The sequence below is a fragment of the Lethenteron reissneri genome, chromosome 56, assembly GCF_015708825.2.
Source record: "Lethenteron reissneri isolate LAM-NWPU_2019-01 chromosome 56, ASM1570882v1, whole genome shotgun sequence".
NCBI lineage: Eukaryota > Metazoa > Chordata > Hyperoartia > Petromyzontiformes > Petromyzontidae > Lethenteron > Lethenteron reissneri.
Window position 1 is genome coordinate 8,299,554 of NC_083834.1, and position 27,922 is coordinate 8,327,475.

At 49.6% G+C, this 27,922-nt stretch overlaps 3 protein-coding genes across 12 annotated transcripts in view; 2 read left to right on the forward strand and 1 right to left on the reverse strand.

Annotated features, from left to right (window-relative positions):
- The window catches only part of HDX (highly divergent homeobox), a 41,125-nt gene extending 34,408 nt beyond the window's left edge, over positions 1-6,717 (reverse strand). For 2 of the 6 annotated variants that reach the window (XR_009756909.1, XR_009756906.1), the window contains exons 1-2: positions 6,469-6,717; positions 3,787-3,893 (exon numbers count right to left, since the gene is read on the reverse strand). The gene's annotated coding sequence lies outside the window, so the exon portion shown is untranslated. Of the gene's footprint in view, positions 1-3,786; positions 3,894-4,854; positions 5,212-5,483; positions 5,512-6,430 lie in introns of those variants that run through there. The other 4 variants (XR_009756910.1, XR_009756908.1, XR_009756911.1 and 1 more) reach the window with 4 other exon arrangements.
- A 129-nt stretch (positions 6,718-6,846) lies between these two features.
- LOC133357036 (connector enhancer of kinase suppressor of ras 3-like) lies at positions 6,847-14,328 on the forward strand. The gene is made up of 4 exons (XM_061574776.1): positions 6,847-7,415; positions 9,209-9,372; positions 13,616-13,803; positions 14,265-14,328. The coding sequence occupies exons 1-4, from the start codon at positions 7,364-7,366 to the stop codon at positions 14,326-14,328; spliced, it is 468 nt and encodes a 155-aa protein (XP_061430760.1). The 5' UTR covers positions 6,847-7,363.
- A 418-nt stretch (positions 14,329-14,746) lies between these two features.
- Positions 14,747-27,922, forward strand: part of LOC133357131 (connector enhancer of kinase suppressor of ras 2-like) — a 51,489-nt gene continuing 38,313 nt past the window's right edge. The window contains exons 1-3 of one of the 5 annotated variants that reach the window (XM_061574928.1): positions 14,747-15,020; positions 16,473-16,605; positions 19,447-19,488. In XM_061574928.1, the coding sequence (XP_061430912.1) occupies positions 15,007-15,020; positions 16,473-16,605; positions 19,447-19,488 (189 nt within the window). In that variant the 5' untranslated portion in view covers positions 14,747-15,006. Of the gene's footprint in view, positions 15,021-15,079; positions 15,457-16,472; positions 16,606-19,446; positions 19,489-27,140; positions 27,249-27,322; positions 27,800-27,922 lie in introns of those variants that run through there. The other 4 variants (XM_061574929.1, XM_061574927.1, XM_061574932.1 and 1 more) reach the window with 4 other exon arrangements.

The following is a 27,922-nucleotide window of genomic DNA, read 5'->3' on the forward strand; positions in this document are numbered from 1 at the left end:
GTAAATCCTGCATAATGGTGGTTGCATAACAATTCCCAGGAGTGGTGAACAAAACACACAATTCACGTGTAACTATGCATAGCAATAAACGGTCCACCTATTAGAAAATGTCAATAACCTTGCATTTATACACTAATTATTGCATTAAAGAGCATAAATACAAAAATAGCTCAAGAGGCTTATTTCCATAAACCACTCAAAGATGGCTGTTGATTATTAATAGCTCCCCATTGTTGATGTGTTTGATATGTTTTCTATATTCAGTGGCCTTTATTAATAATGTGGTCACACGGGAGGTTTTAAGGGAGTAGAGTGTGGGCTGGTTTTTAATCTCTACAATGGCATAAATTCAAGTGGTAATTTAGTAGACATGTTAACTTGGTTATTACATTTTAAACAAAGGAGACTAACACCTAATTTTGAGTACATGCTTCTCCGGTAGATGCACATACTGGACACACCAGGTTGTACCACATCTGACCGCATAGCCACAAAATAGTGAATTGAAACCATATACAGGTACCACCATTGGAACCTCCTTTGCCAGTAGCAAAATATGATAATTGTTTTTTTACCCTTTTATCTGGCAACAAAACTGACACCTCTTTTTACAAAGAGTCATGTTTGCATTGCCCACAATACCTGCTGTCGGAATGCAAACAAAAAAAACACAACTCTGATATTGTATGCACTGTCCTTGAAATTGATTGGTCCACATCCATGTGAGACGAGGCTCTAAGAAAAGCGTTACGACAACCCCATTGTAAGTCAAAAATATCGTAAGTCGAAGATGGCCTAGTCTACCCAGGAGTCTTAAAGAATGGTGATAATTTAGCAAAACAGAGCAATTCACCGTACCGTACTGTATAAATATATACTGTATGTATTTATTAATTACAATACTGTATTGCACAGTAAAATGTTGAGTAAAAAAAACAAGGTAAATTCTTAGCCTACCTATATGAACTGCAATTTAATAGAAAGTTTTTCAGGAAACAATCCTATCTGCTATAAAAACTTTCAACATGCATTGAACGTATCGTATCGTGGTAACCCTAAAATGAAATCGCTAAAGCTACGTATCATACATACAATTTTGTCGTATCGCTATCGCCATCGTAAGATCGAAATATCGTAAGTCGGACCATCGTAACTCGGGGACTATCCGTACAGACAATCCCCGGGTTGCGGCAGACCTGATTTATGGAAATCCGACCTTACGGAAATACTCCCATAAATCATGTAAAAAAACGTCAATGTGCGGAACTTTTTGCATTAGTTACATAAGCGGAAGTAGTGCAGCGCGGCGAGGTTGCGGATTAATACCGCAGAGCGAGGTGTAAAGCCTAAAGTCTAGGCCTAGCTTAATGCACAGTAAACAAAACATTCACAATCGTCACCTTATTGTTAACAATTAATATAAAAATGTTTCGTGGTATCCATCAACAATTGGATACAGTAGATGTTCCATTAGTTTAATTATGATGGGTAGTGTTAGGTTAGATATTCAATGAAATGAAAGACTCATAGGAAGTGCAGAGCGTATGTACAGCGATACGATACAATTAGCAATAGAAAACGGACGACAGCGCGATAGAATACGCAGAGAAACAGAACTCGTAATCGGGTAGGGGAGGCACAACTATTTCCAGCAATGGGATTTTTTCTTGCTTTTGGGGGAAAATTGTTCAGTTTCTGAAAAACGGAAAATTCGGATTATGGATTTTTCTTGGGAACCTAATCCTTCCGTAGCGAATTTAGGGCAGAAATGTTTGCCGCATATACAGCTTGAAATCGCACAAACCGAACACGTATAAGGTGAGGGAAACCTGTATATGTTGCCACAGTTTAAACAAGTATATATGTCTATTGTGTACCCAGGGAAGCATCACTGAATCTCAGGTGTATATTTCAAGGTCCCACTTGGGATGTTTTGCTTATTATTTGTAGTAAACTCCTTTGTCAAGGCGCTCTCCTCCTCACACCCAGCTTAAAATACGCTGCCAAGCTTAGCAGTGTTCATTAGGATTGCTGTCTTTCCGACAGCTCTGTTCTTCATCTGAGGATGGCTGCTTGCGTTGTGGCCGAAACGTCGTGAGAATTTTATTATGTTTTATGTTTATTATTTCCCTTCTACATGACTTTACCGAAAGAACCAAGAATATGAATCCCTGCAGTCATGAAAGCTTTAAATGGAAATAAATTTTCAGTTACTAAAGGTCAAAAGCTAACTCCAGACGAGTTTCAATAAGTATATTTATGTCAATGCCCTGCACAATCAATTGTCTTGTAGAAGCTGGGATAAAGAAGGTAGGGCATCTACCCATACCGTCTCATGTCAAAGATTGACCCGTTAAACTAAGTTGCAAACGCATTAATATTCATCAAAACGCAGCTGCTATTCTATACAAGCCTAGGGAACCCGGTATAATAAAGTGAGAGAATAGTTATGTCATGCACGCGCGACCGCTTACACTCAGTAAATATATATTAAAGTCATGTATACACAATGATGTCATGTGCTCCATGTGAATATTCATTAACTACTTAGCATACTGCATGCATTTAATGAAGATTCTTAGTTGGCGGTGTCCAGGACTCGCATAGCCAAGCGACATGTTAAAATAAGTGGGAGAAATGTAATTAGCCAGTCTGATTTACTATATTGTTGACATATTTTTGTATGCAGGTTACAACAGGAAAGCAAGGTACAAAACCCATACGCAAGAATCAACATTTGAAATTAAATGGGACATGGGTCATGTTTGTCTATGGGCCCTATGTAAAATACATACATATGACGGGCCTATGTAAGTACAGTACAACGTCGCATGTCCGACACACTGGGGACTGAGGTCTAGACGGATATATGACAAGATCAGACCTGTGAAGTTCTACTGAACATGACAATTGTGCAGTGCACAAATACTGCACTGGGGGTGGGTGGTTACTTGGTCGGAGTGGATATGTGATGCTTGGATATGTGTATGTGGGTCCACTGTTATTCTATGGGACCTATGTAACAATTATTTAGATGTGCTGGAAATAAACCTGTGTTTTATTCAACTTTAAGTACATACAATGCTATTTTCATGAATGGTATCTCCGTATGGGAAAGCTTAAACGCATCTTTCAAAGGTATGAAATGTGATCAAACATGCTTCTGTGTGCTCACAAGCACACAAAACCAGACTTTGCGATGCTATGTTCGACAGCAGGCTGTAAACACCTTGCACACCTTCCTCGGGGAGTTGAGACACGGGGTGCAGGTCGCAAGTTGTTCGAGCCCACTGGTGAAACTGGTTGAAAAAGGGAAGTCTGAAGCTGGCATTTTCTGCTTCTGTAGTGGCCAGAAGCACATGCCAACATTGTATCTGATGCTGTGTCCTAGTTTGTTTTCACACGAAATGGCCGTCACAGATCCGGCTACATGGGCCCACTTTGCAAACAACGGTCATGCCAGCGTCATGATAATTGTCAGAGGGTGCAATTAAGCCAATTATGCGATTGAAATAAAACAATTTGCAGTTAGAAAACACCACGGACTTGCGTCACGCGCGACACGTCGCAAAAAAAGGGTGGGTGGGCGCACGTCATCCTGCACTGTCGCTGCAGATCAAATTATCCAAATTATGGAGGCTGACAATTAAACAAAGGGCCCAACACACACCCACGAGTGGAAAGAAAGGCCGTGGGTTGGAATATAACTAGCACATGGCCTTGACATAAACATTTACGACAGTGCAATGGCAGCAATTTAAATCGCAAAACAATTCTTGCATACACACCATCCATTTCGAGTTCATTGTGGGCAGATGTTCCTTATCGTGTCCTCATGAAAGATTGCCGATGCCCGGATCACAATGCGGCGCTCTTCCCAGTGGTGTCTTGAACTGGATGTGAACGGAAACACGCGCAAAGAGATGTACAACCTCGTAAAAAAAAAACACAAGAAACATTTGCGTGATATGGTCATTTAAACAGCAAACATCCGAGTTAGGAATTAGGCAGTGCACAGTATTTAACACAGTAAAAAAAGGCCCTTTACACGTTTAGGAAAACCTGCCCAATGCTTAAGACTATTCTTTCGGAGGGTCTTGCATTGTGTTTGGCTTTGTGTGGAAAGAAATTGAGGTACTCCGAGGAAACCCACACATATAATGGAATAATGCTAAAAGCTCTGCACAGATTCAATCAATTGGTGTACTGCCATATTCTTCCCACCTCACAGTCCAGGGCTACAGCACCTGGCATTCCCACAAAGTCTGCCATACGACGTCTAATGAGGCTTAGTTAGCCCTGCTTGGCCTCAGAGATCTGACGAGAACGGTGCATTGAGGGCGATTTGAATCATTCCCCCCACGCCAAATAAAAACAGTGAATCAGTGAGTTTTACCTTGTAATAGTTACTGTTATATGAATTCTCAACGACACAGATGAATAGAACCGTGGTCTTTCAGAAAATTAAGTGTTTTCGGTAAGACATGCCCAGCTGCAGACTGGCAGAGAATCAATTGTATTTGCCGACTCTGGATTATCTGAGATATTGGGTGGAGGCCCAGATTTAAAAAAATTACAAAACATAAATAAATGAGGCTACAACACACGTTGGGACCGTTTTGCCAGTATGACAGAATAATAGGCTTTACCCTTTCTGGAAATAAAACAGGTGGCTTGTGTAGGCCAATCAGTTTCAAATACAATGCACATTATCAGAGCATGTTCACCACAAGTACGTGTGGTTGATGCAGACATGATTCCTTGCAACCGGTTTCTGTTTGAACATCTAAACACCTGCATTATTGCCAGAAAGGGTAAACCCTCTTATTATGTTTTACAACACGCATTGTTTACCTATGTAGAATGGGGTTGAAGACATGGCGTGCGTCATGCTGTTATTTGCTCAAAACGGAGCTTCAAAGCCCATCCGCATTTCTCCCGGATAAAATACGAGATTCCGATTCAAAAAGTAATTGGTTTACTTGCAGGCATGTTTGTGATCACGTAGCTAGCCACTGACCCTCGATGAGTAAGGAGCAACTCCGAATTAAATTGAGCACGAATTTAGTTTAAATCCCAAGCGAACGGCGAATATCCAAGCCGGATAATCTGTTCGTGGATAACACAACCAAGGGCAATCCTAGTCAACAGCATATTAGGATCATCAGTGAGGCATATCGAGTTCCATACAGTCCTGTCAAATCACCAAGAATTATCAAATCAACCGAAGTGCATCCGATCTCGTCAGTTCTCAGAGGCAAAGCGGCATTTTGTACCGGGATAGTACATCGTTGGGTCACCACACAGCACAAGCCAGGCGCTTTTGATTGCAACATTACACTGTACTATGCTCCCACGTCTGTTGCCTACACCGTACCGACATCCCACACACAAAAACCCGCACAGACCAGCGTGGTTTAAAGTACACACTTAAACACGCGCCCACACATTCTCTGCTCAGGAGAACCGATGTGGTGTTTTACCTGGGCTCCAACCTTCATTCATAAGCGCTCACCAGCCAGACGTGCCCCCCCCCCCAATCCCCAGCTACACTTACCGCTGTTGCTACCCCCCCCCCCCCCCAGTAGGTACACGAACATTAAAAAACGAAGACTTTTACACCCCCCCCCCCCCTGCTGTCACACAACTACAGGATAAGGACCTCACAAGCCACGCAGTTTGCAGGGTTTATTGGACCGTACTTGGCCCAACGGGGTTTGGTGAATGCGGGCAGCATAGACGTTTTGTTAAGGCGGGTTGACGAGGGGAGGGGAGGTATAGAAGTACAGTACAATAGAGTTCCCTGTGTCGCCCTCTGTTGCGAAAACAGCATCGCGGCATCCTACAGCGCCTGGTTAATAACATACAGCGGCGGTCACCCATCCGAGCACTATCTCAGGCTCGATTTGCCCCAACGTCGCAAGCCACACCACCCCGCTTTGTTTCCGAGACAAAAACGCAATCTCCGAGGCGATATCTTGGTTCGGCGTGAAATCTCGCAGACGGTGTAACACAAAAAAAACCACCCCGTAACAAATCGCGTACGAATTCGCAAGCCGGGCAAAAAACAGTTTCAACGCGGGATAATATTTTATGTTAATGATGCTTTGTGTGAGAAAGCTTATTAGCATAATTTATTACGGCGTTGCAAAGAGCCTGCATCATTAAGGACCCTATCAGGAACGCGAGAAAAACACGTCTTTTAAAAAAAAAATCACCACACGACAAAAGTTAACGCGTTAACATCACCACCATCACCAACACCACCATCACCACCATCACCAACCACGCCGCTTTAAAAAAAAGAAACCCCGAGATTACTCGCAAACGCGGCGAAATCATTTCGGATTTTCACGGCGGTGTGAGGGGTGGTGGTGGTGGTGATAGTAGTAGTGGTGGTGTTGTGTGTGTGTGTGGGTCGTGTACGTACAATGGGGGGCCCACCGAACCCACGCCACCCAATGATACCTGTCGCAAATCACGCGCGGAGATTTCTCTGATTTCTCCCGCTCGCATTCGGTCGGCGCCAAAAGTGGTCCAAACCCGCCGGCTCAGAGGCCCCAAACAAACAAAAATCTCGCGGTGGAAACAGGAAAGATCAGAAATCAGCGCGAAATCAGCGGAGAGATTTCGTCGGCGCCGTCACGGGGGGCGGGGAAAGGGCGCGGCGGAGCCCCCCCCGATCTCGCGGAGGGAGATCATGATCGTGACGTCATGGCCGCGTGGGGGGGGTGAGGGGGGGGGGTTGAGGGGTGGGGGGTTGCTTGGATCGCGACGGCGAGCGGCGAGGGGCCGCGCGAAACGCGTTTCGTATTTAGTCGCCACCACCCACCCCCTCCTTAACTCACCAACGCGCGATTGAAAAGTGTTGGGGGAGGAGGTTTTGGTGGTGGGGGAAGTGGTGCGAGAGCGAGTGAAGTGACTAAGTAAATAAGTAAATAAATCCCCGTGCCCTTCTTGCTTGCCTGCTTGCGCGTGTGTGTGTGTGATAGTAAAATTAATAATGAACGCCGCGTTCATTCCTGTTTGCTGGCGGGGCTTGCCTGCGCTGCTCTACGTTTATTTCCAACTGATGGTGGCATTGGTGGTGGTGGTGTTGTTGCAATGAGGTTGTCATTCCTGGCGACGTGATTGTTACTCACATCGGCGTGGGCTCGCGATTGGCACTCGATTTCTGGCTTCGCTATGGATTGCCCCATAGTCTGCCCGGCTTGTGTGCATTTAAAACGTCGTTCCGTTCGTTTTTGGTCGGTGCGATGAGGATGCACACACACATCGCGTGCGCGGGGCTGGATGCGGATCACGTTCATTGGAGTTCATTGCAATCGAATATTTTATCTCTCGAATTAACATCTTGGAAACAATGGAGCCCGTCTCGAGATGGACAATGGATCAGGTGTTGCTGTGGATTCAAGGTGAGATTAAATCATTTGCGTTCACTCATTCGTTTATTCATTCACTCACTCCCCCCTCCAATCCATCACCTCCAATCATATTTACGCAACCCCATTCACGAAGTCGCCCGCTCATTTATACATTAGCACATCAATTAAGTTATTTGCCGTTATTGATTGCGACGTTGAAACGTTGATTTGCTCGTGAATTTATGCATGCCTCGGTTCACAAATGTTTTTTTTCTTTCAATTAAAAACTACAGTAAACAATACATTCACGAATCGATCAAAGTTATGAAGTCATTCACAAGTGCCCGTTCAGTTGATGCATCATTTTTTCATTCATTAATGTATTAGTACATTCACTCGCAGCAATTAATGGATTTCACGCACATGCACCATTCCCCCATGGTATCACATTCAACTTTTCATTCATCTACTCATCGATCATTGCCCCCAGGCCATCGTCTTTCACTGCATTCGCGGTCCATTTCATTCCTCCACTCACCCATTCGTCTATGGCCAGCCGCCACGATCGATACACTGCTAGATGAAGGCTTCCCCAAGTCATCCCACCATCCTCCTATCATCCCCTCCTTTGAGACACGCGTATTGCCATTGCTCTTACCATCCTCAAGATGCCATCCATGCAGGATTCTGGAGGCACGGGCTGTGGGAACAAGGTGACTGTGAGGACAGGGTGTGGTGGCATCAAATACAAAGGTCACCTCGTATCGCCGAAACAGACTGTTGTGACAAGTGCTGTTGGCGAGCACCAGTAAAGGCCGGCATGGAACACGAGGGAGTGGGTGACCGGCACCACGCCTGGCCGCCTTTGTCTCCCCAGTGCTGATGTGTTTATGCACAACGAATTGACCTCGGGGAGGGCCGTGACCGCTTAGAATATTCGTCACTGTCGTCGTTCGTGAGTGGGAATCGAAACTCGGGCTGCCGGGTTCGTAGCGCAGTGCGATAACCACTGCCGTCACCTGGGGTGGCACAGGAGGATTATGACAAACATGACACGTGGGCATAGATAGATTTGGTAACATTCGAATTAAAAAAATCGTTCGCGAATTGTCATGCCTGGAACAAACCCACACAGGCCATGGACACTCGCTCAAAAGACATCCGCACGGACAGATCGCAACCCAACTTGCTGTACTACCTTCTGTAGGGTCACCACCACCACCACTGTGTTGGCGGGGAGTATCGTGCGTCCGATGGTTCCATCGCTTGCGTGATGTGCCCACCCAGGCCCGCGTGCGATTTCGGTTCCACGGAACACTTCCCACGGCATTGCGGGCCTCCAGGGCTGGGGGAAGTGATTGTGGAACTGGTGACTCAATTCACAATAATCACTTGGCGTCGTTAACTCGGACTTGTATCTTACATGGAGCGGTCCTTGCCTTTAATATCCGGCAGTTCACCGGCATTCGTTCAAATCACGCACATTGGACTCTGCTGATGGGACACTGTGTGTCAAAACCGATCAAGAGTTTTCCTTCGACTGAGACAGTGCTGCTGAAATCTTGCACTCCCATAAGGGCGTAGAGACGATGGGTTGTGTAACGAATACTTTAAAATGTCCTCAAAAACAATACAAAAAATTCGACTTTTATATTTTACGTGCGGACACATATGAAGGAGACAATGTCTGTTCACCTATTTCATATTTTTTACGACATGGTGGACTCTCTTTGGTAAACACAAGTTTTAGAACAACAACAACAATAATAATCATACAAACTTCGCCACCGGCAGATAACTACACGATTTCACGACTCTCGTAATGAACGTTGTGAGTGGCGCAGGCTTGGAGTCGGGCCTGCAGCAGTACGCGCCGGCCTTCCTGGAGCACCGTGTGAACGGCGAGGCCCTCCTGGCCATGAGCGCCGAGCAGCTCGAGGTGATGGGCATCGGGCGCCTGGGCCACCAGGAGCTGCTGCTGCACGCGACCGGCTTGCTTCACTCCCTGGTGCGACGAGACGCACTCCATCTCCCCTCGGCTCTCTCCACTCCTCTCCACGGCTCTCACTCCGCTCTCCCTCCTCCCCTTAGCTCTCTCAACCTCTCCTCTCCATGGTTCTCAACCCTCTTCTATCCATAGTTCTCTCAACTCTCCTTTTCATGGCTCTTCACTCTCCTCACCACGGCTCTCTCCTCTCATCCCTATGGCTCTCTCCACTCTCTCTCCTCCGCTTATCTCTCTCCTTTCTTCTCCATGACTCTTTACATTCTCCTCCCCTTGATTCTCTCCTTCTCTCCTAACCATGGCTTCCTGCACTCACCTGCCCCCATGGCTCTCTGCTCTTTCTTGCCCAGACAATGCTCTCAGCCGCCTGTGCTGACACCCTATTCCTAAGCTTCATCCTGGTCTGTCTGGTGACCCAGAAAACATTTCTGTACGTGGCACACCACATCCAGTATACCTCTCTGGATGTTAGTGGAAGCCGGGGATCACATTTAGGCTCGCTGGGTTCATGGTGCAGTGCACGAGCCACTGCCGCATTGCCCTACTCCGAGATTAATCATCCTGGGAACCACTCGACGGGGATGATCCATTGCCTGTGAATTATTCGAGACATTAACATTTCGGGTAAACTACATTACAAACTTTCGAAAGCTCGCGGGCAGTTTTCAGTTTTTGGTCGTAAACGAGCGGAAGCGTGCAGTGACCCGCTGCTCAATTTGCACTTTCATTGCGATTATCAGCAAATATTAAAATAGCGCTCAGCACACGCTACGGGAGGTGACTTTCACGTGCGGGAAGCGGTGAAGTATGGCGTGTCGTGAACTACACCACCACCACCATCAGCATCCCAGCGAGCCGGATTACACTCCTCGCCATAATGCAGGGGCACAGCAGCTGAGGGTGCCCTCGGAGTGAACGTTTCCCGGTGGATCCTGCGTCGATTACTGACGGGATCAGCCAAGTTTGCCCCTCCCCCCCCACCTCCCGTGCCCACAGATAAAGAGGATAGTTCTACTGCTGCTAGAGTTATGCTAAATTGCTGGCTGCTGACTCAGTACTGAGCCTGCCTTTCATGCGCCACTGTGTATCGAACGGTTCCGTCACCGGGCAAAGTCGGCATCTATGTTGCCTCCTTGTCGAAGGGAGAATAACGAAAAAAACGGAGACTCGGCAAAAGAAAAATCTATAATCTTCTGAGCTTTTTGTGTTAATATCGTAGCCACATCTTTGCGCGCGGTTTTAGTTAGTGCACAGCCTAAGTTCATAGTGCAATGTGACACTGACTTGTTCGGCTGTGCCTCGCTGTGTGCCTAGCAGCCATCAGAACTGGCAAGGCAAAGGTCGCCTGGTGGGTCAGAGGTCAGAGCGCTGAGCTTTGCACCGTTGTGAGATCCTGGCTTTTGAGTCGCGGGGTTGAGTAGCGTCGTGTGGGTTAATTGGCCTTAGCCTGGTCAAAGTCGGAGTCTCTTTTTCACAGAGCAAAGTACTGGGCAGACTCCAGCTTGTTCAGAATGCAGCTGCTAGAGTGCTTACACGTACACCATTCCATGAGCACATTACAGCAGTCCTCTTATCCCTTCATTGGCTACCAATCGAATTCCGAGTGGATTTTAAGATACTGCTATTAACCTTTCAGGCTTTAAAAGGGCTCACCCCACATTACTTGCAGGAACTAATGCATTTGTATATTCCATCAAGGTCCTTAAGATCTGCTGATCTCCAACGGCTCAACACTCCCAGGGTCTAGGCTGCGCTCTTTTGGCGATCGGTGCTTTTGTCCGTGTGGCACCCAAGCTATGGAACTCCTCGCCACTTGGAATCGGGAAATCGAAGTCGGTAGATAGATTCAAGTCTGCTTTGAAAACCCTGTCTCTTTAAAGTGACCTTCCCTCTCTAGTTTGGTCGGTTGCCCTGGTTCTGTTTTTGTTTCCTGCTTTTTATGCATTGCGCATTGGGATCCTAGGATGGAATTCCGCATTATACATTTGAATAATAATTATTTTTACGGCGAGTAGGGGTAGGTCGTAAAGTTACAACAAATAACAATGCAAAAACACGATAGGAGTGCAAAGTATAGGGAAATGTAAGCTAATCACACCACTCCTTCATTTGTTACGGTGGTATTAACGCGGTGCTTGCTAACAGCACTTGCCCGTCAGTCCATTCGGTTGAGTGGGGTGATATTTGCGCACGCGTTTTTAAGTCCTGGATGTGTACTCGCCCGTGTATCGACGCTTACAAGCGTCATTATGATAACGGGGTTGAAGTTCTCAGGTGTGCCGAGTTGACGGTCTCGGCTTGGTGACTAATGACCGCACAGAGGAGACGGCGTATCGCGCTGAGATTATGAACAAAATCGCCTCGTCATACGAAGCCGACGGCACGGATGGCATAGGCCGTCCTCAGCCGTGATCGATCGACTGCTGGATGAGGGTTTTGACCAAGCGCTGTCGCCATCTCTCTCGCGATCCCTGCGGCGATCCCCGCCAGCTGCTGCTGCGCCGAGCCGATGCCATCGCTCCGTGTTGCGCGTAGGTGGCTTCATTATTTCAAGAATGTTGATGTCGTGGCGAGGCAGGTGTTGCGTTCAGGTGGGAAGTGAGATGTGCTTTAGCGCGTTGACATTTTAAGTAGGTTTCGTGAGCTGCGGTGACGACGCCGGCGGTGGCGGTGGTGACGTCGTGTGGTTGGTGTGATGCGTAGGTGTGAAGCACGGCAATGCCTCCACGAACACATTTTCACTTGAAAAATATAATTTGCAGCGTAAAAATACTCTCGCGTGCGTGTGTCTATCACGCGTCTTACAATAACGGCGTACTGCTCTCTGCGATTGCCCGTGGGGGTTGTGCCAAGTGTCGTTCGGAATGACGTCCGACGTTTCGCTCCACGTGCTGGGAGCTTCATGAGGAACTGGAGTTGAAGATGACCCCCCCTCCCCCCCCGGCGCTTCTGCTAAAGCGCTCCGTACCACGACGGGTACGGAGCGCTTTCGCGTGATGCGAATAAAAAATATACAAATATAGAATTTACGCATCTCCGATTAGCACGGTTGGCTACGTACGATGCGAAAGAAGTTCAACGTACATTCATACCCGCGTACGTATGAGAGCAATGACAGTTGAGTTAATTGCGTGAATTTCGGATGCAGGTCTTTCGTGACCAATGTTACGATTCGTCATAGATTTTTTTATTGTGTCGTTAGCGAAAGTAAAATGTGGTGAAGAGGAATACACCGTTCTCCCAACACCACCGCCTGTGCTGGCGAAGCAGCAGGTTTGTTCATCACATGACAATTTTATTCATTGGCCGTCTTAGGTGGAGGTGAGCGTGGCTATGTGTTTGTGCGTATGTTGAAATTCTTTCGCACCGTACGTAGCCAACCGTGCTCATTGGAGGTGCGCGGGAAGGACAACACATCTTACTCGTGAATCGTGAAGTTAATTTCAGACCTGCGCCGTTCTCGCCCACGCGAGGTTTTAGTGAAGGCGCCGTGTTTCACAGATGGGGTGCAGTCGGCCGTCGGGGGCGAGTTTGCCGTTTATTTGCTCGGAACCCAGCTGAGCGATTGGCGGATATATTTCTAGGCAGTTCTTTTTTTATGTTTTTTTTTAAGTTAAACTTGGATGCGCGGCCTACTTTTTCGAACGACGTCACGGGAATCGTCGACGTCCACTAGAAAAGGGACGCGGCGCCCGACTTTACAGTTCATGCTACCCTGCGGCATTAACCAGGGTGGCCGTGGGCTTCGAACCGTGAACTCCCTGCTGACAACCTGTGAATGGGCCGCTGCTGCTTGGCCGAAACAAACAAAAACAAACTATTTTTATTTTTACCAGGTAAGGCCGACTGACCTATGTAGAAGCGACTTGATAGCTCAACAAAGTGGCTCATCATCATCGTTGGAATTTATATACTCTAAACGCATGATGTCAATTCTAAATGTGAAGGGGAAAAATCGTAGGACCCGGAGAAAAATCCACATTGCCCCGGGGAGAACATGCGAACTCCTATTATATTAGCATCAGGGTCTGGATCGAACCCACGACCTCCTGTACACCAGGCGAGGTAGTTAACATCTCGCCACCGTGGCGCCCAATGTCCGAGATGTGGCGTCACATGTGAGACCGTGATGCTCGTTTTTCTTGAGAGAAAACACGCACGGCAGGCATCGCCAGGGTCGCCATCGTACCCCACGAGGCGAGGCCGGTAACACCTCGCGGACGCTTTGCTGTTTGTCGCGACGCAGCACTACGGCCTGGAGACGGACAGCGTGGCGGCGTTCGCTCACAAGCTTATCGCCGCCGCACGCGGCCTGCAGGCCGTCGTGGGTCGCCGTCAGCGCAGAGACGACGCGGGGCCCGCCTCGTCGGAGCTGCTCGCCGCCGTGCTGCAGCTCATCGCCGTGGCCAAGGCTCTCCTCTCGTGGCTTGACAGGCGAGTGGCGGCGGTGTCATGCGCGGTGGGGGTGGGGGCGGGCGGTTGGGGTGCGCGGTGCGCATGGCGGCAGGAGCCTTGGACAGCTCTGTCATGCTTTCCGGGCCGGTCGGCGCTACCAAAGGATTCGCGAAAGCCTCTGAAGATACCTCACGACGTCACCACTTCACCCCCGCATGCTGCAACTCCCTGCACGCTCCACTCCCCTGCACGCCGCAACCCATTGCGCATTGCATCCCTCCTGCAGAAGCCGAGAGGTCCAGCGGAAGCAGTGACCTCTCGATGACCCCGTAACCTCGCCCAGTGATGGAGCTATAGGCCCAGCTGTGGGCCCCTGGATGATCCGCCCTCCCCTGCCCGGTCTTTTTTTTTTTTTTTCGGGAACTCACGCAGACAAGGAGGGGGGGCGGGGGGGTAAGGGCATAGCCCTGCAATTTCTTGGCTCGCGCCAATGCTATTAGAAGCGCCTACTCTTCCACGCAGGCTCAGGTGTCCTTTGAAGAGGTGGGAATGCCCACACTTTAACCCACCATTGCACTGCTCTGGACGGGCGGGAGGGATTGCAGAATCGTGCGGCGTCGGGAGATGGAGTCGAACCAGTGACCTCTGGATCACGACTCCGGTGTGTGTGTGGCACTGAACCATTATTGCGTGGCCGTGGCAGCATCAAGCGGTGGGTAAGGCAGCTTAAATCCTCGACATCTGGGCTCGCACGGAACAACCGCCGTGAAATTTAATTTCCGTTGCCCCGTCGCCGGCGGTGCGGTGTGCCCGTGGGCATTGCGGGCGGCTCGTGGAGTCGCCTCGACAACAACGACAATAACGACAACAACGACAACAACAACGACCGCCACCACCACTGCAGCAGTCACGTGAGCAGTTTCCGTTAAGTCCGTGGGCAGCAGCACCACCACGTGATCAGTGACCGCCGACCAGACGTCTGTGAGCAAGAGCTTCGCAGCTCATTGGATTCCTCCAGCCTAAATAAACATTCCGATTAATTTTGGTGCGAATAAATAATGTTCTATCCAGTATAATATTTTAGTTTTAAGTTTGGCTGGCTGGCTGGCTGGAGGGACGGACAGACGGTCACGTCCAAAGGATACGCGCTGCTAGTTGAATGGATATGATAAAATAAATAAATAAAAGCTCTGCTCGTTTAATGACAGTGCAGATTAATTAACCCCACACCCTAACCCTCCCATGGGGCGGTGGAGGTGAGTAATCTTGGCGAGTTTGGTGCAGGATTTGCAAACGGAGGCCAGTTTTTTAAAATGCAATTACAGTCAACTCGATGGGGGTTGTTGGCCAAACATCCCAATGCTGTAAAATTACACTCCAAGTAACTGAGTGAGGCTTTCCTGGGTAATCAAGCATACAAATATATATAAATGTCCTTTTACTATATAAATACGCATGGTTAGATAATGTGTTTCGCGTGCTTAGCGTTATTACCCATCATTAAGAACTTGAGATTCCTGAATATATTTTTTTTACAAAGGGTGAGCACTTTGACGTGAAGTGCACGTAGTTTCCCTCGTTCTGCACGGTAGTAGGAGTAGATGATGCCTTCCAAAGAACAATGGCGCACAAAGCGAACCCGCTCGGCATCATGGAGCGCATAGTCACCCAACCCACAATGCACAGCACAAGGTGACGGCTTCCTGCCGAGTAACGCACACAGTACACACACAAAGTTGTATCTCTGTCTTCATGGCTGGATGTATCTGTGCGCATGTGTCTTTGTGTAGTGGGGAGCGATAGTGTAGTGGTTAGCGCGCTGCACTAGGAACCCGGCGACCCGAGTTCGATTCCCGCTCATGGTCAACACCAGTGATGACTATCTGAACCGGTCCTGGGCCTCCCCTAGTCCACACATTACAGTATGCGCACAATGTTGTTAAAACGGCACGGTAGAGCGAATTTTTGATAGAAATCGGTTCGCCGCATATAATCGGAGCGAAATCGCGCAAACCAAACCTGTGCAGAGCGAGGGGAAACCTGCCCTCCGTCAGCGTTGATATCGTTCTTATACCCTTGTGCAACTCCATCCTTCACATTGTCACAACCCCGAGCCCTACGATTGCAGTTCCTTGTGCGCGGGCACGTTTATTTCGCCGAGCGATCCGGCAGCACATTTTTTTCTTCTTTTAACGCAAAGACTGCCACGCTCCGGGAGTGGATGGCCCTTCTTCCGAACACAACGACGACTGAGTCTCATCTCGAAGAGTCAAAGCTTTTTTTGCCGATTTCCATTATCACTTGGCGCGTCGCAATTAATCCTTACATTTTTTTATTAATTATATCCGAATTTTTTAAATGGCCCCTGTCTGGTTTGTATCGCGACTGAGAGAGGTATTAAGCGATTCACGCGTGATACCCGTCTGAGTGATCGTGAAGGGATGGCGGCGTGGGTTGGTTATTATAGCGTTGCGAAAAAAAATGCGCTTTCAATCTTCGAAAAGCGCATCGCGGCTTTGTTTTGCGTGATCGCTCTGAGCCGGAACCGTGCCGTTCGATGTAATCGGTCCCGGTGCATTGTGGGATGCGGCGGTGGCACAGCCATTGCACTACGAACCCGACGACCTGAGTTTGGATTCCTTGCCACGGCTAACATCAGTGGTGTATGTGCGTATGTTGAACCTTGCGACCCGCCCGTGTCTCCGCAGGTTTTCTGAGGCCGAGGAGTTCGCGGCAGCGCACAACGCCGTCGTGCAGCTTTGCCTGCAGCTCTCCAAGGTCACACGCCAGGTCAGCGCTTCCAAAACGCCCGGCGGCCAGCAACAAACGGCACCATTGAAGGTGGAGTAGAGAAGAGTGCATGCGGTGACGCGTTTCTTGAATCGAGCAAGGTTGTTTATCACGTGAGCTTTGGGGTGGAGGGTGGGGGCTGGGCAAAGAGACGATGGTGGAATTTCATAGTGGAGTGGTGAGAGGGTAGAAGCAGAAAGATAAGTGGTGTCACCTGCAGTGTGATGAGTGGATGGGTGAACGAGTGAGTGTGTTGTTTATGACCTGCAGTGTGGTGAGTGGGTGGGTGAGCGAGTGAGTGTTTTGTTTGTGACCTGCAGTGTGGTGATTGGGTGAGCGAGTGAGTGTGTTGTTGTTAACTGCAGTGTGGTGAGTGAGCAAGCAAGCGAGCGAGTGGGTGAGTGTGTTGTTGTGACCTGCAGCCTGGTGAGGTGAGTGGGTGAGTGAGTGGGTGAGTTTCCCTTGCAGTTAAGCATGATGGCTTTGTTGGCCATTGAAAAAAAATAGAACAACGCACGTGTGTGGGTTGCGTTCCAGTTTAATATTCAGCGTTCTCGCTGCGCCACTGTTCCAAAGGTCCACGGCGAGTCTGCCTCCACATTCCCAGCCCGTCCTTTCGTTCTCGCGCCGTGGCGTTCGGGGTGAATTATCAATAAATCCTCCCTCCTCGCGGGAGCCGTTAAGTCGGCCACCCCCCCCCCCACCCACTCCATTTATATCTCGAGCGGACATAAAATATTCCATGACAGCGTGTTTTTGTGCGAGAGCGGGCGGTTGCACACCGCTGTCGAAGGATATATTTCCTCATAAATATTTTCTGCAGTGCGGTAGGAAGTGAAAGTAAAACGTAGGGGATGAGTTTTGGATGAAAGAAAAAAAATGGTAAGATTTCTTTTTTTTTAAAGGATCGCCACAAAAAGCGGAGCATCACAGTCTCACGTGTGACGCCACATCTTGTACATGGGGCGCCACGGTGGCGAGATGTTAACTACCTCGCCCAGTGTACAGGCGGTCGTGGGTTCGATCCTGATCATGACGCCTGCTGTATATTTGGTGTTTGCATGTCTCTCTCTCTCGTGGATTTTTCACAGGCTCTTCCGGTTTTTCCTCCACACTGAGAATCGGTATTTGGCTGCCACTATAAATTTCCACGCGATAAGCCACTTTGTTGAGCGATCCTTTGTAGCCAGGTCACTTGTGAAAAAGAACTATATTAGCTCAGTGGCCCTTACGTGGTAGAATAAAAATAGTGTATAGCCTTTTGTAGTTTACATTTCTCGGTCAATTGATTTCATCACACGATCGTCAAGAGCCCTGAATAGAAATAAACAGCGGGTGAAATGCACCAGCATAAACAAACGTCCCCCCCCCCACGACCCTCCCCGGTGCATTACGAATTCCAACCGCCGCTTCAGTTGAAAAGTTGCGTTTCAAATTCCCAGCGCTAATTACGGAAGCGCGGTTTGATAGGGGCGGCGGGGAGCAAGTCGCTTTGTTTTATAACGAGATTCAAAACGATGACCGCCCCCCCCCTTGCGCCCCGTCGCAGAGGCCCAGTGCATTACTCCGAACCGTCCATTGGGCTCGCGATCAAAATTCAAAGCGGGAGTTTTTAACGAGCATCCGCCGAGGTAGCTGCCGTTTCTTGTGTTTTGTTTTGTGCGTGGGTGCGTGCGTGCATATGAGCAGGAGCGTCTGCGCGGCCGTGTGTTTCAACGACATATTTTCATTCGCCGCGTTATGCTGGGTTGAAGCTTCCTGGGAGCGGCGGCGCAGCTGTTAGCGTCGCTGTGCTACAAACCCGGCGATCCAAGTTGGTTTACCGCTCATGGCCAACACCTGACAATTATCTTGAACCCATCCTAGGCCTTCCTTAGGCCGACTCGGCCTCAAATTAATACCTGGTGTGGTTTGTAAATATCGCCACTATGGAGACAAAGGCGGCCGGGCGTGGTGCTGGCCACCCACCCACCCCCTCGTGCGCCGTGCTGGCCTGCGGGAGGGATCTTTGTGTGTGAGCGTATAATTTTTGAGATGCTGCCAGTATTATTATTTATTTGCACATGTAGTTTTTTGGCCAGATGGTGTCACGATGAATTAACGCAGAGACCTGCCTGGGCAGCCACCGACGCTCATCAATGATAATGAATGCACGGCCTGCACTTATCTCCGAGTGCCTCTTGACACACACGGGGAAAGCGTGATTCACTCGCCCGCACTGGCTATAGCGGGCGCGGATAATTAAGGTCACTGAATGAGCGGCGACACATCCGCTGATTGAAAGTAAAACGGGACCCGTTAGTGAAATTAAGATTTTAAAACGCTGGAGGTTGTGTCATTTATTTATTTATTGGTACAGCATGTCTTTCTAAAAATTACATCCGGGGTGCACGGTCAAAGTCAAAAGTTATTTCCCGCCGACTTGAGCACCGAGCCATTGGTGCTCGACTCCCATTAACAGCCCCGCTGATCCGGTTGATGGATATTCCACATTACTATGGTGGGGACAGGCCTATCCAAGCAACAATCACCGCTGACTTCCCCGCAAAGTGGTACTCATTTTATTGGCACCACTGATGCGCGATGTATTTATGTTGTTGAACTTCTTTCGCACCGTACGTAGTCAACCGTGCTAATCGGAGGTGCGGGGGAAAGACAACAAACTAAACCCAAAAAGCTATGTCGCTAGGTCGGGCGGCGGCAGGCTACTATTGAACGCAGCGCTTGAGTTAAATCTGCGAGCACGCGACCTCTGAGCCGGTTCTGTCAAAGTGAAACGCGTGGTCGCGTCGAGCCGGGAGAAAAGCTCCTTCCACTCCGTAGCCTCCCCTTCCCCGATAAGTTGACGTCGTTTCAGAAACCAACGTTGCCTGCCTCTCGTTTTGTGTGCAGAACTGCACGATTGAAGAAATCGAAGAGAAGATTTTACACGTGGTGAGTGCCTTGTTCTGGACCGAACAGTTGCTCGCAGCGTCACACTGCCGTGCGTTGAACGAGATTTTTTTTTTCTTTCTTTTTTTCTACGATTTCTTGAAGAATCCTGTCCAACAAAAGCCACAAATGAACCACAATTCCTTGCTGATCTCGTCAAGGAACAAAAACGATCAAACTCCGGTCATCCTCGCAGCAGCTTTTGGCTAACCATCCACTGGAGCTCTCTGTACTTTTAAATCTGGATTGAAAACTAATTTCTTAAGAACTGCTTTTTTTTGTTTACTTTGTTCTTTCCTCGCACCTCCGATTAGCACGTTTTGCTACGTGAAAGAAATGTAACATACTGCACAGGTACGATAACTGCTGTCGTGCCGACGAAGAAATACAATCTGAGTTTGGTGTACAGTGGAACAGATGGCAAACCCGAAGGCTCAATGCAACGGTGGTGCCCTGCTGGCGAGATGTTAACTACCTCGCCAGGTATACAGGAGCGCGTGGGTTCGATCCCAACCCTGACGCCTGCTGCTGTATATTTGGAGTTTTGCGTGTCTCTCTCCCTGTGGTCACGTGGATTTTTATAGTCTTTGGTTCTTTCGGTAAAGTTACGTAGATGAAAAATATTATTTTTATTATTATTTTTTATTTTTCATCTACGTGACTTTACCGAAAGAACCAAAGAGTATGGATCCTTGCCTTCACGAAAACTTCAAATCTAGAACGTGGATTTCTCTCTGGGTTCTCCGGCTTTCCCCTCCACATTTAGAATCAACGTCGCACGTTTAGAGTATTTGGCAGCGATAGGATGTCCACGCGATGATGATAAGCCACTTTGTTAAGCCATCGTTCGCAATGGCCGGGGTCGCTTCTGAAAAAGAGCTACGTAGCTCAGTGTGGGGCCTCGCCTGGCTAAATAAAAACCAAAAATAGTTTTGACTCAAAACTTTCGTGACTGCAGGAATCCATACCCTTGGTTCTTTTGGTAACGTCACGTAGATAGAAAATAAAAATATTATTTTCAATCTATTATTTTTATTTTAAAATTTATTTTATTATTATGATTATTTTCTATCTACGTGACTTTACCGAAAGAACCGAGAATACAAAAAACAATTGTATAGTTAAAAAATAATTTACAGTCAACGTTCTGGCAGGGCCCTGCCTGTGCTCTGTGCCCATGGCTGAAGGCTGCAGCGGCGCCGGTTAGGATGATCTATCGGCTCGCCGTCGCTCGTCTCATCGTCGGTAAAGAGCACAGCGGGTAGAGGAGTCGCACGGGCCACAACATTGTTGGTCACGGCCGAGTGAAATGATTGCCTGCGGGCTACGCACTGAGCCTTTATTTATCTCAGCCGGGCTGCATCAATACCGGCCATCCCACGCTGCAGCGTCGCCCCGTGCAGCTGCTTTATGCACCGGGTATTGACTAAACAGATTGGCTTTTGAGTAATAGGAGGTTTTTCAGCTGACACAGGCCATTGCGCACGTGTGTGTCTGTGTGTGTTTGTGTGTGCGTTACGGGGAGTGGTGGTGCAGCGGTTAGTGCCGCCGCGCTATGAACCGGACGACCCGGGTTCGATTCCCGCTCACGGCCGCCGCCAAGACCCAGTGACGATTATCTGAACCGGTCCTGGGCCTCTCTCCTAGGTCGGCTCAGCCTCAAATGAATACCTGGTGCGTCACTCGGGAGACAAAGGTGGCCGGGCGTGGAGCTAGCCACCCACCCCCTCGTGTGCCACGCTGGTTTTCATAGGTGCTCGCTAACAGCACTTGCCCTAACAGTTTGTTAAAGCTACACAGCGGTGGCCGGAAGGCGGGGTGGGGGGGTATTTTTTGGTGGGCATAGACATCCATCTTGATACCTCTCGGCGTATCTGAGAGGTATTGGGCACGGCGGTGGCTAGGAGATGTTAACTCCCTCGCCTTGGATGCAGGAGGTCGTGGGTTTCCATCCAGACCCTGACGCCTGCTGCTGTATATTTGGAGCTTGCGTGTCTCTCTCCCTGTGGTCGTGTGGATTTTTCTCCAGGTCTTCCGCTATGATAAGCCACCTCAGTGGGCCTTGCCTTGTAAAATAAGAATTGTTTAGATTATATTATCATTCGCATTGCAACACGCAGCCTGCTACATTGGAAACGGCGCGTATGTATGTATCGCGCAAAATTGAACGGAGTGGTTGTGGCAGTTGTGCACAAAAGAATGCAGCAGACTTGCTGAGGGGTATATTTTATTACTCTCTGCTGTGCATCAATCCATTGTGCCTTCACGCCGATTCATGAGCACTCGAACTCAACGAGCCATTGAGCCGCAGCGGATGGGCCCTCGTCTCCTTGAGAGGCCGACGACAACGGCCGTGGACGCAGCGGCGGCGGCGGCCCCACTTCGAGACCCGGCGTCTCGATGCCGAAGCGGATTCGCCGGCACTGCGGATCAGAGGTCGCAACCGAGTACCCGATACCCGTACCCTACCCGATACCCGGCTACCCGTACCCGGCCGGGTACGGGTACGGGTACCCGTTTGCGACCCTGGTGCGGCCGGGTACGGGTACGGGTAGGCCGTGAGTCACTGGTGAGTAACTGTTTGTCACTCATTTCCCAACGTCTTGTCTCTTCTCACAATTCAAGTTCCTAGAATCAAGCGACCCACGCCTGCAACATGGCTTCATCCCAGAGGTCGCAGTCAGGTACCCGATACCCGTACCCGGCCGGGTACGGGTACCCGTTTGCGACCCTGGTGCGGCCGGGTACGGGTAAGGAATCAAAACCCGTTTGCGACCTCTGCTGCGGATTCCGCTCCCGCGTGGGACCGCATGCCCTCGTCGGTGCCCAATGATCTGCGGGTCCAGAATTGGACTCCTCGGCAGCCTGAAGAGCCACCGCTGAAACCCGATGGACGCGTCGTCCTCGAGTCCCGAAGGACCGTCGACGTGCGGCGAGCGACACTGTGGCGGGTTTGGGGGATGGGGAGCGGCTTTGGTTCCATTCGGTGATGACTCACCGCACACCTGCCACCAGATTAAAAACGAAGGGGTTCAGGGGACTTGCGTTGGCAAGTGTTGCGCACGGAGGAGTACAAAACGCTGCGGCGGAATCTTTGTCATCGCCGGCGCTCGGCACAAGAGGAGTTCCGCGGTCGGTTGGATCTTTCTATTGTCGGCACGCGCGCGAGGCCGTTGGGACTTTCCTTTCCAAGGGAGAAGCTGGGATGGTGTAACGCGAAAATATTGACGAAACAACATACGTTAAAGACATCTTAACGGCAGAACGCAAGCACAGGGCAAAGCAGCGTGGACGCGGTGTTAAAGCAACGTCTTTAATTTAGTGATCTGAATAAAGGAATCTGATAGGAGTAAATAAAAAAAGTAAATAACAAAAATATGACATCACGATGATTAAATGATAAGAAATGTGTTTAGCCTTTCTAGCAATAATATAGGAGACGTTCAGATGTTCAAACGCCAAACAGACACCTATTGCAAGGCATCAAGTCTGCGTTAACCACACATACTAGTGGCAAAACATGCAAAAATCCTACCTGATGACGGAGGCTTGTGTTGCTTCCGAAACGTCGTGATTTAATTTAGTTGTTTTCATTTTATTTTGTTTTTATTATTTTTATTATTATTTTTATTTTCACCTACGTGACTTTACCGAAAGAACCAAAGAGTATGGATCCTTGCAGTCACGAAAACTTCAAATCTAGAATGCTCCGATAATTGATGCGTTGTTTTTTTACAATGATTGGCCTACCACCAAAGACAGTGGCCTTCCCTATGGCCTAGTCTCACCACCAGTGTTAGATGCGAAAAGGCGACAACCCGTACAAAGGCAATACAAACATAAAAACGTTCCTAGCTCCGGTTGAGCAGATATATCTACGGGAGCAGGAAGGGTAAAGCCTATTCTTATTATTTCATCAATTTGAAACTGACAAAAAAAAAGTTCCTGTAAACAGATATCACATTTGAGATATGGGTTGGTGTAGTACGGGAGGTGCAGTGGTTAGTGCATCGCACTATGCACCCAGTGGCCGTACTTTTACTTTAAGCCACAGCTAATATCATTTCCCTCACCTCCGATGAGCACGGTTGGCTACGTGGGGTACGAAAGAAGTTCAAGATACAGTACAAACTGTACATCATTGCTAACTGAGCGATGTTTCATTTGCCCAGACATCCCATGTATTATTGTTGTTTGTTCAGCTGGTGTAGTAAACAAATAGGAATCACTTTGCCGCTTGAACTTGCAGCACAGACAGACGCCGATGCCTTCTCTTAAGTGCCTTTTACGTCAAAATGTATTAGACGGCTGTGCAAAGAATTCGCATGTAAGTGCACAGCTCCCAAATTTCTGGGAGGTTCAACCCGGGAACACAGCCCCTCCCACTTTTAGATAACCACGTCCACGCAACCACTAGCCCCCACAGTGAGTGGCTCTTTTCTGACGGATGCCCCACCCACTGCTCAGGTAGCCACACCCACTGCTCAGGTAGCCCCACCCACTGATCAGGTAGCCCCACCCACTGCTCATGTAGCTCCACCCACTGCTCAGGTAGCTCCACCCACTGCTCGGGTAGCCCCACCCACTGCTCAGGTAGCCCCACCCACTGCTCGGGTAGCCCCACCCACTGCTCAGGTAGCCCCACCCACTGCTCGGGTAGCCCCACCCACTGCTCAGGTAGCTCCACCCACAGCTGAGGTAGCCCCACCCACTGCTCGGGTAGCCCCGCCCACAGCTCAGATGGCCCTTCAGAGTGCGAAATTATTAGCACTCTCAGCCCTTTGGCAATCCACTGCTGGACGAAGGCCTCCCCGTGCCGTGCAAGTCATGGGTATTGTTTGATCATACTTCACTGCGATGGTCACTGCAGGGTTATTGAATGATCGGGGGGGGGGGGGATGGGCTAGCCTAGAATCGGTTCAGATATCATCCGCCACTGTTGGTCGTGGCCAGGAATCGATCTCGGCTCGCCAGGTGCGTAGCGCCGTGCTGCCCGCACCGCCCTCACCAATGCAATGTGGAATTTCCATCACTGACCACCAAACCTTGTTTGAGCTGCAAACCACTTTGACCTTTCATTTCCCGCCGGCTCTGCTTCAAAGGGTGACCCATTGTCGCACCGAGCACTCTGAAATAAAGGTGACCGATTCATCGAAAAACTTTAAATGGCCATTACGAAATCGCGAACACAGTATATCTCTCTATATATCGGCTATGCGAACACGTGGAACAAAAGATGCAAAGCGTCCAAAGCAGCAAAAAAAAGTAACACACACTCGGGAAAAAAAGTCGTCGAGGAACGGAGAGAGAAACCTGAATTGGAGAAAATGCTCTTTTTCAGAAGCGACCTGGCCACAAATTATAGCCCATCAAAGTGTGGCTTATCATCATGTGGACATTGATAGCAGCAGCCAATTACGCAAAACGCGTGCTCGTTATAAATGTGGAGGGGAAAACCCGGAGGACCTGGAAGAAAAACCCACGCGACCACGGGGAGAGAGAGACACGCAAACTCCAAATATACAGCAGCAGGCGTCAGGGTCGGGATCGAACCCGCGACCTCCTGTATACCAGGCGAGGTAGTTAACATCTAGCCACCGTGATGATGATGATGAGAAAGAGAGACACGCAAACTCCAAATATACAGCAGCAGGCCTCAGAGTCTGGATCGAACCCACGACCTCCTGTATACCAGGCGAGGTAGTTAACATCTCCTAGCTACCGTGATGATGATGAGAGAGAGACGCAAACTCCAAATATACAGCAGCAGGCATCAGGGTCGGGATCGAACCCACGACCTCCTGCATACCAGGCGAGGGAGATAACATCGTCGAGTTAGAGGCATCACGTGGACTCAATTAAAGTCGGTGGACTTGGGGTCCAGGCTAATGATCGTCGCAACCAACAGCGAAGAGGGTGATCACCGTGGAGACGGAGCAATGAAATCAGCTTGTGCGCAGATTCAAGATTGGATTGGGGGAGGACTTCATCCGCCAGTGGATTGATCATGCCTGCAGACAATCACGATGATGATCGCGATGGTGTCACCTTGTGTGGTTAAAAAGCCATGAAATTGGAAGCGGTTGCCTATGTGCGTGTTAACCGCCTTCCATTCAAGGCCATTTTCACACGCCGCCAGTTTGACACACAGCTGTATTAGTTCCTCGCCCGACGACGAGAGAGAGAGAGAGCAACAACAGTGTGGGCGGCCAATGGTGGTGGCGTGCAGCGGTGCCTCACGGCAAGGTGCACCTCGGTTTGATTCCTCACCCCCAGTGCGCAGTGTCTCGAATATTTTCGCCTTCCCCCCCCCCCTCTTGCGCTGCACGGGAATCCTAGGGGTTCTGTGGTTACCTCCCATTGCTAAAAACCGTGCGCAGTGTCATTGACCATGTCGGTGACTATTGAGAGAACTCATCAGGGCGGAAAACCGCAAGTTTCAAACGGCCACGCAACAAGAAAAAACGGAGACACAAAAGCACTCGGCCATTTGCGCGTTATGCAAAAAAAACATTAGAAAGTTCCCGACGAACTGCATTGTGGTCCGCCTGCGAGTCGCATTTGCTGGACGTTATTTTGACGGTGACCTTAGAGAAAGCAGTTCTTCAGGAACCGCTGATGGTGGTGGGGGGGTTTTGTTGTTGTGAAACGTTCTCAACGGCGCTGGTGATCTTTGCGTGCACGTGTTTACCTGTCGCTTGAAACACAACATCGATGATGTTGCTGTGGTTTTTTCTTTCTCCCCGTCTTTGAAGACCGCGGGATAGATCGACGATCGATGTTCGGTCGCCCCGTTGGTGCCATCCGTGGCGTTTTTCTCACTTGACAGGGTGGGTAACGCGCGAAGGCTGCTACCACCTTCCACACATGGAAAGGAAAAAAGGAAATACATTTTCCGGTCGCGTGTATGCGACTGTGATAATACAGAACAAGAGCGTACGACGTATGACAAACGCGATGCCCCCGATCCACAAAGCGCCACCATCCCTCGTCGTCGCTTGAAGTCACGGCCAAGGCCCTTTTCTTGGGGGTGACCCACGGGCTTCACCACGAACGACGCGAGTTCAACCCAACCCCGACGAAGCCCGGAGAACTGAGTGAAGTTCATCGAGAACTCGCGAACCAACACCTCGCTGTGAAAGTCCCGAACGCAGAAGAACCCCCGGGGCTTTGATCTCCCACGAAGATGCTCATGGTCCACCCCTAAACCGCGTCCACCGCACAAACCATAGCAGCAGCAGCAGATGCGGATAACCTGAAATCTATGTTTTATCCTGGAGTAGCAGTGCGACTGTGGTCATCCAGAACAGACCCGTAACCGTGCAGCGGACGCAATGCCCCATCCACAAATTCGAAGAAGACATTATCGCAGCGACGACATACGACTCCTGATACTGCAATCTGGGCTTGTACCCACCCGAATGAGGAATTTGTAGCCGTGACCTTCTGCATCTTCGCCAGCCCAGCCGTACGACGTGTTGGTCAGACATCCCAACGGAGGCGGGGTCCCTCTTGAAAAACAACAAAAATTCTGCGTGGCGTTCATGTTGGAGTGGTAATACTAATTATTGTAGCACCGGTTCCCGTAACTCGATCCATTCCGTGCTTTCCAAGTGAAAAACGGGCCCCTTGCCATTAAAGTAGAAGACAGTACGGAGAGGCAGGGGTGTGCACGCATTCCACGCGTGCTTGTGAGCCAGCTCTCCCCCACCTACCAACACCAGCACCACGCCGTGCCACTCCTGATCGGCAAATGATACGAGGTAGGGCTTTTCGTTTGTAACCGGGTGGTGGCGGCGGTTGAACACCACAACACACACGCAGGTCTGCGTGTGGTGTGTCTGTGTGTGTGTCATTAGTGAATTACGTGAAAGGACATTCTCGTTTGTTGTTGTTGTTGTTGCAGTTTTCCTTCCCCCGTGAAATGTATAAACTTGCCGGCGTACTGTTTTAGCAAATGCGTCTGGCTGGGGAACCGTGGGTTTGGTGGTGCTGGTGTGATGCGGTGAACGCGAGAGGGATTTTCACTCGCTCTCCCGCTATTGTTATTAAGACGAGACGGTGGGGGGGAGAAGGGTTGGATGGCGCGAGTGGGAAAAGGGAAGAGTGGACAAACTCGTTTGATGTGACCATGAATGGGTCGGGTGGGCTGGGTGCGGTGGTGTGCGCACTGTTCGCTGGCGCCGAGGGAACGCGGAGCGAATGACGAACCCCTAAGCCAAGTCGCGCCGTCTCTCTCACGAGATGAGAAGACGCTCACTCTGGCGCTTGAGCCGAACGCCTCCGTGCCGCGGCGGATGACGCTTGCTTAAGGGTAGGTTCATACTCGCGTACCGTAGAAGCAGGGCCGTTGCCCGAAACGTCGCGCTGCTAATGTCACGCACACGCTGTTACAAAGACAAGGATTCAACCCCCCCCCCCCCCACACGTCACCGCC